This window comes from Balaenoptera physalus, assembly GCF_965194825.1.
Source record: "Balaenoptera physalus genome assembly, chromosome: 4".
Taxonomy (NCBI): domain Eukaryota; kingdom Metazoa; phylum Chordata; class Mammalia; order Artiodactyla; family Balaenopteridae; genus Balaenoptera; species Balaenoptera physalus.
The window spans coordinates 119,890,212-119,905,239 of NC_138891.1; the positions used below are offsets into that span (position 1 = coordinate 119,890,212).

At 39.7% G+C, this 15,028-nt stretch overlaps 1 protein-coding gene across 7 annotated transcripts in view; it reads right to left on the minus strand.

Moving 5' to 3' along the window:
- Positions 1-15,028, minus strand: part of LOC309660083 (uncharacterized protein) — a gene marked incomplete at its 5' end in the record, with an annotated part of 664,039 nt that overhangs the window by 621,697 nt on the left and 27,314 nt on the right. For 5 of the 7 annotated variants that reach the window (XR_014263120.1, XM_082460620.1, XM_082460619.1 and 2 more), the window contains one exon: positions 5,278-5,325. Coding sequence is in view for 4 of the 7 variants with exons in the window: in XM_082460620.1 (XP_082316746.1) it covers positions 5,278-5,325 (48 nt within the window). Of the gene's footprint in view, positions 1-5,277; positions 5,326-5,866; positions 8,296-15,028 lie in introns of those variants that run through there. The other 2 variants (XR_014263121.1, XR_014263122.1) reach the window with 1 other exon arrangement.

The following is a 15,028-nucleotide window of genomic DNA, read 5'->3' on the forward strand; positions in this document are numbered from 1 at the left end:
GGGGTGGTTGTTTCCAAGGCTCAGCCATGACATCAAGACTTTGGTTCTTTCTGTCTTTATTCTCAGCCCAGAGCTTTAACCTGACTTAACTTTGAAGACTTAAGATGATTTCCAGTACATTCCTAGCTATGTGCTCCCTGCTCACAATCAGCCAGAGACAAAGAGACTGATTTCTCATCCAGCACTTTCAAAAGGAGGAGAGAACTTTCTGAAACACCTCCTGGAAACATCTTCTTGCATCTCATTGACTAGAACGGGGTTACATACCACTTGTAAACCAGTCACTAGCAAGAAAACAGCACTTCTTTTAGACAAGACATGCCCAATTCTTGGGCTGAGGTCAACTCTCCTTATGGCATTTTTGTGTCTCAGTAAAATAGGAGGGACTTCCCTGGTGGCAGAGTGGTTGAGAATTTGCCTGCCAATTCAGGGGACACAGGTTCGATCCCTGGTCCAGGAAGATCCCACATGCTGAGGAGCAACTAAGCCCGTGAGCCACAATTACTGAGCCTGCGCTCTAGAGCCCATACGCCACAATTACTGAAGCCCGCGCACCTAGAGCCTGTGCTCCACAACAAGAGAAGCCACTGCAATGAGAAGCCCACGCACCACAATGAAAAGTAGCCCCCTCTCGCCGCAACTAGAGAAAGCCCACATGAAGCAACGAAGACCCAATGCAGCCAAAAATTTTAAAATTAATTAATTAATTAAAAATTAATTAATTAAATGAGTGATTTTTTAAAAAATAAATAAAATAGGAGCAGCTGTTGGGGAGTCTACCATGACCTCCCTTACTCACATGCATCTGTGACATTTCCTCAGCATCTTCCCTTAAATTAGTAGGTCCAGAATAGGTAGTAAACAATGACTTCAATTTTCTGAATAAAGTTTTGGCTTGCTATTAAAGAATCAGGTTTGCATTAGTGCCACTTGACACACTATTCAATTCATAACATTCACATGGGGGACTTCCCTGGCAGTCAGTGATTAGGACTCCACACTTCCACTGCAGGGGGCTCAGGCTCGAACCCTGGTCAGGCATGCCACGTGGCACAGCCAAAAAAAAAAAGGAATGGCATAATGTTCACATGGGACCAGAATCCTCACAACTGCAAATGAAGATAAGCGCTGCAAGCACATTTCTTTCTACCTTATAAAACTGCAGCAACCCTGTGGTCTCTTGCTGAGGCTCCAGGACAGTCTTCATGCTCTTTCTGCTAAGACCACAGAGATTTTCCTCCAGCTACACATCCTAAAGGTCATATTGCTCCAGAGTTAGGGCTGTAAGTCCTACCTGCTGAAGCTGGAGACCATGAATGGTACTTGGGCTGGTAAGTCTGGAAGTCCTGACGGACTTCTATAGCAGTCCAGAGGCAATGTGGGCATACAGACAGGTGGGCAGGCTGACCAATGCCAATCAATAGAAATTCAAGATTTAACACTACCCTATTTAAAAACATTCAATGGCTCCCACACACAAAACAATGTCCCAACTCCTTAGAACTACATAAAGGACTATTTACATGCAGGCACAACCAATGGTACCAGCTTCATTGCCCAGTTTACATTCCAACTACATTCTTGACATCCTTGAACACTCTTTGTTATCTCTATGCTTTTGAAGATTCTTCTACTAAGAATTCCTTCCCCTACTTTGAGAGTTAATTGTCCATCATATGTTATTGGTACAACTCACTATGTTAACACACTTAGCCAAACTCCACAACAATGGCCAAACAGTTGATGCTTTAAACGTTCAGCATTTTCTGATTTTCTTATCTCAGTATTTTAAAAATTGTAAGTAGTTTATTACATCTTTGTGAATAAATCGCTGGATTGCTCATTTTCAGTAAGGAATCTCATGTCATGGAGCCATGACTTTAGATAGATGGAAATGATTGACACAGAGACAAGATGCTAAAGGAAGTGAAGTGAGGCAAACCAGTAGGGCAGGATAGAAGTGTCAAAACTCATTGTCCAGTGTACATATTTAAAATGTGTGGGCAGTTTTCCTGGAAGCCAAACCCACTGCATGGCCTGTTTTGAAAATAACAGCATAAACTTCTTAAGCAATTGTTTTATGGTGTGTAACACATGTATAAAACTGCTGCATTAGGACATCTGGTCACTGTGTTTACTTTGCTAATGAAACAGAAATGATTTTTTCTTTATAAGATGAGGAAATCTTAAATGCTGTTCCCAGGCTAAGAGAGCACTGAGCCAGTCACGCCCACAACATTCTTCTTCTGAGAGCACACAACTCCCATCTGACTGACGCTGTTCTTATCTGGCCTTGTTCTTTCCAAATGACATCATCCCTTTCACTATTAAGAAATGACGTGTATACAAAGCTACAGTAATCAAGACAGTATGGTACTGGCACAAAAACAGAAATATAGATCAATGGAACAGGATAGAAAGCCCAAAGATAAACCCACGCACCTATGGTCAACTAATCTATGACAAAGGAGGCAAGGATATACAATGGAGAAAAGACAGCCTCTTCAGTAAGTGGTGCTGGGAAAACTGGACAGCTACATATAAAAGAATGAAATTAGAACACTCCCTAACAGCATACACAAAAATAAACTCAAAATGGATTAAAGACCTAAAGGTAAGGCCAGACACTATCAACCTATTAGAGGAAAACATAGGCAGAACACTCTATGACATAAATCACAGCAAGGTCCTTTTTGACCCACCTCCTAGAGAAATGGAAATAAAAACAAAAATAAACAAATGGGACCTAATGAAACTTAAAAGCTTTTGCACAGCAAAGGAAACCATAAACAAGATGAAAAGACAACCCTCAGAATGGGAGAAAATATTTGCAAATGAAGCAACTGATAAAGGATTAATCTCCAAAATATACAAGCAGCTCATGCAGCTCAATATCAAAAAAAACAAACAACCCAATCCAAAAATGGGCAGAAGACCTAAATAGACATTTCTCCAAAGAAGATATACAGATTGCCAACAAACACACGAAAGGATGCTCAACATCACTAATCATTAGAGAAAAGCAAATCAAAACTACAATGAGGTATCACCTCACAACGGTCAGAATGGCCATCATCAAAAAATCTACAAACAATAAATGCTGGAGAGGGTGTGGAGAAAAGGGAACCCTCTCACACTGTTGGTGGGAATGTAAATTGATACAGTCACTATGGAGAACAGTATGGAGGTTCCTTAAAAAACTAAAAATAGAACTACCATACAACCCAGTAATCCCACTACTGAGCATATACCCTGAGAAAACCATAATTCAAAAAGAGTCATGTACCACAATGTTCATTGCAGCTCTATTTACAATAGCCAGGACATGGAAGCTACCTATGTGTCCATCGACAGATGAATGGATAAAGAAGATGTGGCACATATATACAATGGAATATTACTCAGCCATAAAAACAAACTAAATTGAGTTATTTGTAGTGAGGTGGATGGACCTAGAGACTGTCATACAGAATGAAGTAAGTCAGAAGAGAAAAATAAATAGCGTATGCTAACACATATATATATAATCTAAAAAAAAAAAATGTTTCTGAAGAACCTAGGGGCAGGACAGGAATAAAGACGCAGACGCAGAGAATGGACTTGAGGACATGGGGAAGGAGAAGGGTAAGCTGGGACGAAGTGAGAGAGTGGCATGGAGTTATATATACTGCTAAATGTAAAATAGATAGCTAGTGGGAAGCAGCCGCATAGCACAGGGAGATCAGCTCGGTGCTTTGTGACCATCTAGAGGGGTGGGATAGGGAGGGTGGGCAGGAGGAGATATGGGGATATATATATATGTATAGCTGATTTACTTTGTTATAAAGCAGAAACTAACACACCATTGCAAAGCAATTATACTCTAATAAAGATGTTAAAAAAAAAAAAAGAAATGACGTATACTTTAGCTTTACCTCTTGAAGTAAGGTTCACTGTTGTATGTAAAGATCATGTGACAAATAAATGCAAAATGTAAAGCTGTCTCCCTATTCCATTCCAAATCCCAGCTTTAGGGACTTCTCTCAAGGTCCAGTGGTTGAGACTCCATGCTCGCAATGCAGGGGGCCCGGGTTTAATCCCTGGTCAGGGAACTAGATCCCACACGCGTGCCGCAACTAAGAGTTGGCATGCCACAACTAAGGAGCCCACCTGCCACAACTAAGACCCAGCGCAGCCAAATAATAATAAATAAATAAATAAATAATAAAAACAACAGCAATAAATTCCAGCATTAAATAACAGATAGGCCAGAGAGAAAAAGGAAGAACAAACAGTTACTGAGTCCATATTATGTACCAAGCAAGGCTTCTAGATTGTAACTTCCCCAGAGTTGAGATTGTATCTTAGTCATCTCTATAGTGCTAATACCTAGCACAGTCCCCTGGCACCTATGCAGTTGCTCAATAAACGTTTATTTACTGAAACAATCTAAATCCATTCTAGATGTTGTCCCATTTAATCCTCAAAACCACCCTCTGAATTTGGAAGTATTTTCTTCATTTAATAAAGAGATTAAGTAATTGGTCCAAGGTCACACTGAAAGGCCTGATTACAAACCAAGAATGTAAGACATCTTAGAAGTCATGTAGAAAAATGCAACTTTTAATAGATGAAACAAAACATTCAGTGAATTTGAGTGACTGTCTCCACAGACCACTTAAATTAAACCAAATGACACATCACTATAAACATGAAAATCAAGACAAACACATGAACTTAAGCTTAAAATATTCTAAACAATGAGTTTGCCCATTCATATTCTAATGTATAGGATGCAATTTGACAATGTGAGTATTCCTGCAATGCGGCCAGAACAAAAATGACTAAGCAATGGACTCTGCCCATGAAGGTGCAACAGAAACAGAAATAGTATAATAAAACAGACCCTATGCTTTTACAGAGTTATGAGACAGGCATTGTGAGGACAGCAATGACAGAACAAATAACTCCACACTAAAGAGGAAGGAGACTAAGGACATTGTTAAAGAAACATTGCAGGAGCAAAGGACAGTCCCAGAAGATCCTGGCATGGAAAGAAAATCATGAGGAACTCCATAGCGTGGCTGCTTAGGCTACGTAGGAGGAAATGGTAGGATATAATATTGGGAATGCAGGTTGCTATCAGATGTGAAGAGTTCTGCCCACGTCCATTTGCTCAAGGGATAAGGATGATTCTCTGAAATGTTTTACGCCAAGTACCCAGAGGAAGACTCACGTGTGTTGGTTGACTCATGGCATCAGTATTTATCTGTTACCAGATAACTTCCTTTAACTTACCAGGGCTCTTTTTCAACCTCCTGGTTTCCTTCTCTGTCTTTGATCATTCTGGAAGAAAAAATGAGTCCAGTCATTGAATCTTGATCCAAATTCACAACTGATTATCTCATAACTCGCAATTTCAGTAGTATAAAAGCATTATATTCCCCTAGTACTGCAACAAGGTAAGAGTTTCCTCTTCTGAATGAAACTACCTTCTTTCCATGGTAGAGAGAAAGAGTTGGTATACAAGAACTTGATTTAAAAGAACACAGATGGAACAGTTTACATAAAGCATATGGGTCAACAAGATGGGTGGATAGGTTAGAACACTAAAGCATAATTAAAACAGCTTAGGCAATTGTTTTTAAACGGAGTTTTGAGAAAGCATATGAAATTTCACATTAACGATGTTCCTGTGCCTTTAAGAGTATTGCTCTAATCAGTAAATATTTTTGAATAAGTAATATAAATTATAGTGTTGCCTAATATTTGAGAGGCTCTTGTGCCAAATACTCCCACCACATAGCTTTCCTATGAGCATGGAAATCCCACAAGCCTGTGTGTACCTAACAATGGCATGTGTACATGACATCATGATTTCACTTACCAAGGGATAAGATGAGCCACATCAGAGTCTGCTTCATCTCATGGAAGCCAAACAAGCTGTGAATTTCAAAATTATGGATTCAGTTTATTTCACTGAGGGTTCATAGGCTAAAAATGCATCTTCTATTCTATTTTATTGAAGCAAGGAAAAACTAATGTCTGCTGCTCCGTGTACCTCCAAACCTGCTTTTTCATCTTGAGGAACTTGTGTTACTGCAAAACAGCAGAACAATTCTTTCTGCTACAACTTTTTCTTGAGTCATGGCTATGCTTCTAGGATTCCATTTCCTGATGTTGTTCACTTCCTCTCTCAGGCAGGCCCTCCTGAGTTTCACTCATTTCACTTGCTTCATAAGTTGATGCAGGTAGACTCTGCTTTCCTTTCCCTCTGCTTTCTGAGCCATATATTTAGTTTCCTAATACACTCCTCTAGATTTGGCCTTATGGAGTGTCTGCTAGTGAGAAATATAAATTTAACAACTTCTGGGTTTACCAAAAGCATCCATCATCTAAGCAAATCGTGTCCATCCTTATTTCCCTTAGTTGGATAATTGTACCTAAAATTCATCCTCTCATCTGCCTAACATTTATCACAGACCTGATTTCTATTTAATATTGCCCTGGCTAGCTCCCCTTTAGTGTGCATCATCCCACCTTTCCTGGGAGTCTGAAGATTTTCTGAGCATAATCTCTAATGACATGACCTTTACAAACTTCCTTACTCACTATAAATGTGTCATTTTGAAACTCACCTAATAGGGTCTGATGCATTCTGTGCAAATTTCCAAGTCTTCCCCTCTCTCAAATCTGTCCACATTACCTAAGCCATCCTCATAGATAGCTTTTTCTGCCTTTTAGGGCTGGTTATTATTTACCATCCAGACCCTCCAGAAGGCACATCTCAGTAATTCCTCTCCTTGTTCTGTCTGGTGACATTAGTGCAATATGCTCTCTATAATCTTCCCTCTCTTCTACTACTAGAAATCTTTGGTCATGTTCCTTTTTATTTGTCCCACCTTTAAAAGTAGTTGGGCTGTCTTAAACAGAAAAAGAAATTTATTGGAAGGATATCGGGTTTTCCACATCCTCAGGAAGACTAGAGAACTATGTTCAGAATGGGCAAATAAAAAGGGAAGCTACACCACCAAAACCACAGCGAAAATTGTATCACAGAACAAGTCCAGTAAAAACATGGCCACGTATCAGGGATTCAGATACCAAACAGATAAAAAAAAATGTCCACTGCATCTTGATTGTGGTCCTCTGCCTTACAGAATACCTAGATGACCACATGTCTATATGCAGTACTATAATTGGGCTCCTTACATGGAATATGTCTTCTTTATCTTCCTTCACCTAGCACTGCAGTTCCCAAACTATGCCCTGAGATAACCCAGGAGACCCAACTCAGGAGACCCAACCGGGTATTTTAGATGAGATTGGGCTCATCCAGGGTGGTATGGCCATAGACAGAGGCAGGTGTGGCTAACAGGGTATTTTAAACTTTCAAGGACGACACAGTAGCACCTACTGTGCTTGAGACACTACTACTACCTTGAGGTGATTCACATTTTCATTAGATCATGCTACATTCCTTTCAAAGACATTTCTTTCTTTGCAAAGCTGGGCTTTCCATGGTTGCTGCAATAAAAAGCAAGTACCACTTGAAAATCAATGGGTAACAGGAAATGAGAGTGGCAGTGTCCAGACATTCCAAGGTTAGTGAAGTTGGACTGCGCCCAAGAGGTACAAACATCCTGTTAGTAATTGTGTCTATTCAAGAATGAAACTTAACATTACTTTTTCTTTATGTATATATATTTGCTTTATAAATGGCTGCTTGGTTGTTAAAACATAAATACTTATTAAGGTGTTTAAACCTAATAACTTAATAAATGGAACTGTTAGGTATTTCTTTTGGCCAAGGGGTGTTGTGGGAAAAAATTATTGAGACACTAATGGTACTGTGAACTAAAACAGTTTAGGAAACTCTGAACTAGTGCAATGTCTACTGGTTAAAAAAATAGTTGCTTTATTCTTCACAATCTCACAACTGTTCATGAAAAGCCAGAACTGTTCTCTTCCAAGAAGAATAACAAGAGTAAAATCGAGGATTAATAGAAAGACCATAGCCTCTCACTCATATGATAGGTGTCAAGTGAATGATTTCCATAAGCAAACACAGCTGGGAGAGACCGAGGAGATGAAGGCACAGAGGAGTACACCAGCAAATGCTGAAAACCCCCGAGACATGGACAGATTCAGAAAACTTCCCAGTCTTCTAGAAAAAGGATTCATGTGCCCACTACCTGGCAGGATTGTACAGTATCAGTACTGGCACGTATATATGGTAGAGAGAGCTTGAAAAATTACTCTGACAGGTGGAGAAAATACGAGCATGATGGAGAAAACTTCCAAGTTTGGAGAGAAGAAACAGCTATCAAGAATATTAGGACTTCCCTGGTGGTCCAGTGGTAAAGAATCCACCTTACAAGGCAGGGGACATGGGTTCAATCCCTCGTCAGGGAACTGGGATTCCACATGCCACGGGGCCACTAGGTCCGCATGCCACAACTACTGAGCTCGTGCACCTCAACTAGACAGCCCACGTGCCGCAAACTACAGAGCCCACATTCTCTGGAGCCTGTGTGCCACAACTAGAGAGAAGCCCATGTGCCTCAACGAAAGATCCCGCATGCCTCAACGAAGATCCCAAGTGTCACAGCTAAGACCCAAAGCAGCCAAATATAAAATTAAATTAAATTAAATTTTAAAAAGAATATTAGCCTCTAAATGCAAATCAAATCTACAATGAAGTACCACCTCACACCAGTCAGAATGGCCATCATTAAAAAGTCTACAAATAACAAATGCTGGAGATGGTGTGGAGAAAAGGGAACCCTCCTACACTGTTGGTAAGAATGGTGTAGCCACTATGGAGAACAGTATGGGGGTTCCTCAGAAAACTAAAAATAGAACTACCATGTGACCCAGCAATCCCACTCCTGGGCATATACCTGGACAAAACTATAATTAAAAAAGATACATGTACCCCTATGTTCATAGCAGCACTATTCACAATAGCCAGAACATGGAATCAACCTAAATGTCCATCGACAGATGAATGGATAAAGAAGATGTGGTACATATATACAATGGAATACTACTCAGCCATAAAAAAGAATGAAGTAATGCCATTTGCAGCAACATGGATGCAACTAGAGATTATCATATTAAGTGAAGTCAGAAAGAGAAAGACAAATACAATATGATATCACTTACATGTGAATCTAAAACAGCACAAATGAACCTATCTACAAAACAGAACAGACTCACAGACCTAGAGAACAGACTTGTGGTGGCCAAGGGGGAGGGGAGTGGGGGAGGGAAGGACTGGGAGTTTGGGATTAGCAGATATAAACTATTATATATAAGATGGATAAGCAACAAGGTCCTACTATATAGCACAGGGAACTATATTCAATATCCTGTGATAAACCATAATAGAAAAGAATATTAAAAAAAGAATGTCTATATGTGTATAATTGACTCACTTTGCTGTACAGCAGAGATTGGCACAACATTGTAAGTCAACTATACTTCAATAAAAAAATAAATAAATAAAATAAAATAAAAGAATATTAGCTTCCAAAATGACCCCCAAATGATCCCTGCCTCTTGATATTTATACTCTCTTGTAGTCCCCTCCCCGGTAGTGTGGGCTGGACCTACTGACTCATTCTAATGAATAGAATACAGCAGTGGATGCAACTTTTAATATTAGTTTACAAAAAGACTACTTCTGTCTTGCTCAGTCTCTTATTCTCTCAGTTGCTCTGATGGAAGTCAGCTGCCATGAGCCAATCACTCATAACATGAGCTACTCTATGGAAGGTCCATGTGGCAAGGAACAGAGAGAGCTCCAGCCAACAGCCAGTGAAAAATGGAGGACCTCAGTTCAACAACCCGTGAGCAACTAAACGTTGCCAAAAATCACATGAGTGACATTGGGAGTGGATCCCTCCCCAGTCAAACCTTCAGATAAGACTACAGCCCTACCAGACATCTTGACTGCAGCCTTATGAAGGATCATAAGGCAGAGATACATAGGTAATCTGCACCTGGATTCCTGTCCAGCAAATACTGTGAGACAATAAATGTTTGTTGGTTATTGGAGGAGACCAAGATGGCAGAGCAGGAGGACATGGAGCTCACATCCCCCCATGAACACATCAAAAATATATCTACATGTGGAGTAATTCTCACTGAAACCAAACTGGAGACTGACCGAAAGACTCCTGTACAACCAAGGCTGTAAAGAAAGATCCACACGGAGTCAGGTAGGAAGGAAGAAAAGAGATCAGGTCGGGAACTGCATCCTTAGGAGAGGACACAGATGAGGAAGGGGATTACATGGGTTTAAAGACCTTCCCTGGGGAGCGAGCAGTTCAAACCACATATTGGGCACTCCAGCCCTGGGGTCCAACACCAGGAAGACAAGTTCTCTTGGCTGGTTTGAAAACCAGTGGTAATAACAGGAGGGCTGTAAGAAACCTAGATTCCACTCATGAAGAGTGCACACACACTTGCTTACCCACCGGAAGCAAAGCAGAGGAAGCAGATTGAAACTGCCCAGGACTCTGTCCATTTTCCCACAACCACCCCAGCACATGCCCCAGCCCACGCCAAGCACCCACTCCCAGGCCCTCTTACTCTGGCACCGCTCCCCAGTAGACTGAAGGCTGCCATTGCCAAGGAGATTGTGCAGTTGATGGGGGCAGAACCTGCTCAGACCCAGCACAGCATCTGAACAAGGCAGGGATGGCCATTGCTGGTGCTTGCAGAAGCAGCAGATCAGGAGCAGTCTGGAGCTCTGATTCGTGTGCCAGGACCACCCCAGCATGCACCCTGGCCCATGCTGAGTGCCCACTCTGGCCCCTGTTGCTCTAGTGCTGCTCCCCTCTGAGGCAAATGTACCAATGCTTACAAGAGGGAGAGCTCACACTTAGAGGGAATGGGACTAGCTCATACTTGACCCTCAGGGCTTCTGCTCCAGCACCTTGGGACCTGACCCCACCCCTGATATGATGGTGTCAGCCACTGAGCACAGGAGAAGTCCTGGCTCACACCTGGTTCTGGCCCTAGCCCCTCCATCTCCAGTCCCACTTCCCATCAAGGTGCTAGCTACTAGCACACTCTGGGGGAAGACATGACATGCTCATTTCAGATCTAGCTCTCCTACCAAAGCCACTGAGCACACATAGACTGTATAGAGATGCTCCCACACAAGGATACCCCTTCAACACTGGGATAGGTAACTGTTTTGCCTAATTTCCTTGAGACAGAAAGTTAAGAAAAATGAGGAAACAGAGGAATTTGTTTCAAATGAAAGGACGACAACAACAACAACAAAAACCTGAAAAAACAACTAATGAAACAGAGATAAATAATTTACCAGATAAAGAGTCCAAAGCATTAGTAATAAGACAGTAAATTGAACTTGGTAAAAGAATAGATGAACACAGTGAGAATTTTAACAAGGAACTAGAAAATATAAAAAAGAACCAGTTAGAGCTGAAGAATACAATAACTGAAATGAATTACACAATAGAAGGAATTAACACCAGACTAGGTGATACAGAAGAACACATAAGCACTCTGGAAGATAGAATAATGAAAATCACCCAATTAGAACAGCAAAAAGAAAAACAAATTTTAAAAATGAGAAAAGTTTTTTTAAAAAATGAGAAAAGTTTAAGGAACCTCTAGGACAATATCAAGTATACTAAAGTTCATGTTATAGGGGTCCCAAAATGAGAAGAGAGAGAGAAAGGGATCAAAATATATTCAATAAAATTATGGCTGAAAACTCCCCCAAAAGGGGAAATAGATATCCAGGTACAGAAAGCATAGAAAGTCCCAACAAGATTAACCCAAAGAGACCTACACAAGACATATCATAATTAAAATGGCAAAAGTTAAAGAGAGAATTCTAAAGGCAGCAAGGAAAAAACAAAAAGTCATATACAAGGGAACCCCCATAAGGCTAACAGCTGATTTTTCTGCAGAAAATTCACAAGCAAGGAGAGAGTGTCATGATATATTTAAAGTGCTGGAAGGGAAAAACCTACAACCTGGAATAATTTACCCAATAAGATTATCATTTAGAATTGAAAGAGAGTTAAAGCACTTCTCAGACAAGCAAAAATTGAAAGAGTTCATCAATACTAAACCAAACCTAAAAATAAATGTTAAAGGGTCTTTTCTAAGTGGAAAAGAAAAGGCTATAACAAGAAGTAAGAATTTATAGGAAAGGACAAATATATAGTAAAGACTGTGGATCAACCATTTAAATAATCTACTACAAAGATTAAAAGATAAAAATCGTAAAATCAACTATAACAATAATAAACAGTTAAGGCATAGACATGAAGATGTAAAATATAAGATCAAAAACACGAAATGTGAGAGAGGGGAGAAAAAATGTAGATCTTTTAGAATGTGATTGAACTTAAATGACTACCAGTTTAAAACAAGTAGATATAGTTATAGGTCAACATATATGAACCCCATGGTAACCGCAAATCAAAAACCTACAACGGACACACAAAAACTAAAGAGTAAGGAACACAAGCATATCACTAAAGAAAATAATCAAACCACAAGGGAAGAAACTAAAAGAAGAAGAAAAGAACAGAGAAGAACTACAAAAACAACCAGAAAACAAGTAACAAAATGGCAAGAAGTACATATCTATCAATAATCACTCTAAATGTCAATGAATGAAATGCTCCAATCAAAAGACATAGGGTAGCTGATTGGATAAAAAACAAGACCCATTGATACGATGTTTACAAGGGATTCACTTCAGAACTAAAGAAACACACAGAATGAAGTAAGGAGATAGAAAAAGATATTTCATGCAAATGGAAACATTGAGAAAGCTGATGTAGCAATACTTATATTAGGAAAAATAGACTTTAAAACAAAGTCTACCACAAAAGATAAAGAAGGGCATTAGAGAATGATAAAGAGATTAATACAAGAAGAGGATATTACACTCACTAATATATATGCAACCTAACAGGAGCACTTAAATATATAAAGCAAATACTAACAGACATGGAGGGAGAAATTGACAATAACACAATATTAGTAAGGGGCTTTAACACCCCACTTACATCAACGGACAGGTCATCCAGACAGAAAATCAATAAGGCAATCATGGTCTTAAAGACATAATAGACCAGTTGGACTTAATGAATATCTACAGGACATTCCATCCAAATCAGCAGAATACACATTCTTTTTAAGTGCACATGGAATGTTCTCCAGGATAGATCACATTCTAAGCCACAAAACAAGTCAACAAACTTAAGAGTTTAGAAATTATACCAAGCAATTTTTCCAACCACAAGGTATGAATCTAAAAATCAATTACAGGGGCTTCCCTGGTGGCGCAGTGGTTAAGAATCTGCCTGCCAGTGCAGGAGACACGGGTTCGAGCCCTGGTCTGGGAAGATCCCACATGCCACGGAGCAACTAAGCCCGTGCACCACACTACTGAGCCTGTGCTCTAGAGCCTTTGAGCCACAGCTAATGAAGCCCGTGAGCCTAGAGCCCGTGCTCCGCAACAACAGAAGCCACCTCAATAAGAGAAGCCACCGCAATGAGAAGCCCGTGCACCACAACAAAGAGTGGCCCCTGATCGCTGCAACGAGAGGCAGTCCGCACACAGCAACAAAGACCCAACGCAGCCAAAAATAAATAAATAAATAAATTTATTTTTAAAAAAATAAATAAATAAAATAAAATAAAATAAAAATCAATTACAGGATGAAAAATGGGGAGACATGGAGACTAAACAACATGCTACTTAAAGGCCAATGGGTCAATGAAGAAATCAAAGAGGAAATCAGAAAATACCTCAAGACAAATGAAAATTAAAACACAACTCTCTAAAATCTATGGGATTCTTGGGACTTCCCTGGTGGTCCAGTGGTTAAGACTTCGCCTTCCAATGCAGGGGGTGTGGGTTTGATGCCTGGCTGGAGAGCTAAGATCCCACATGCCTCGCAGCCAAAAAACCAAAACATAAAACAGAAGCAATATTGTAACAAATTCAATGAAGACTTAAAAAAAAAAAAAAGGTCCACATCTAAAAAAAAAATCTATGGGATTCAGCCAAAGCAGTTCTAAGAGAGAAGCTGATATGGATACAGGCCCACCACAAGAAATTTAAAAAGTCTCAAATAAACAACCTAACCTACCATCTAAAGGAATTAGAAAAGAAGAACAAACAAATCCCAAAGTCAGCAGAGGGAAGGAAAAATAATAAAGATCAGAGAATAAAGACCAAAAAAATAATAATAGAAAAGATCAATGAAACCAAGATCTGGGTTTTTTTGAACAGATAAACAAAACTGATAAGTCTTTAGCCAGGCTCACCAAGAGAAAATGGGTGAAGACCCAAATAAACAAAATAAGTAATGAAAGAGGAGAAATTACAACTGATATTACAGAGATATAAAAAAAATCATAAGAGAATACAATGAATAGTTATATGCCAACAAATAGGACAACCTAGAAGAAATGGATACATTTCTAGAAACACACAATCTTCCAAGACTGAATCATGAAGAAATAGATAATCTGAACAGACTGATTCTAAGTAATAAAACTGAATTAGTAGGGACTTCCCTGGCAGTCCAGTGGTTAAGACTCCGTGCTTCCAATGCAGGGGGCGTGGGTTCGATCTCTGGTTGGGGAACTAAGATCCCACATGCTGTGCAGCATGGCCAAAAATAAAACTGAATTAGTAATCAAAAAACTCCCAGCAAACCAAAGTCCAGGACTGGACAGCTTCACAGGGGCATTCTACCAAACATATAAAGAAGAGCTAATGCCTATCCTTCTCAAACTATTCCAAAAAATTGAAGAGGAGGTAACACTCCCAAATTCATTCTTTGAGGTCATATTACCCTGATACCAAAACCAGACAAACAAATACACTACTAAAAAGAAAATCACAGGCCAATATCTCTGATGAATATAGATGCAAAAATAATCAACAAAATATTAGCAGACCGAATTCAACAATATATAAAAAGAATCATACTCCTTGATCAAGTGGGATCTATTCTAGGGATGCAATATCTGCAAA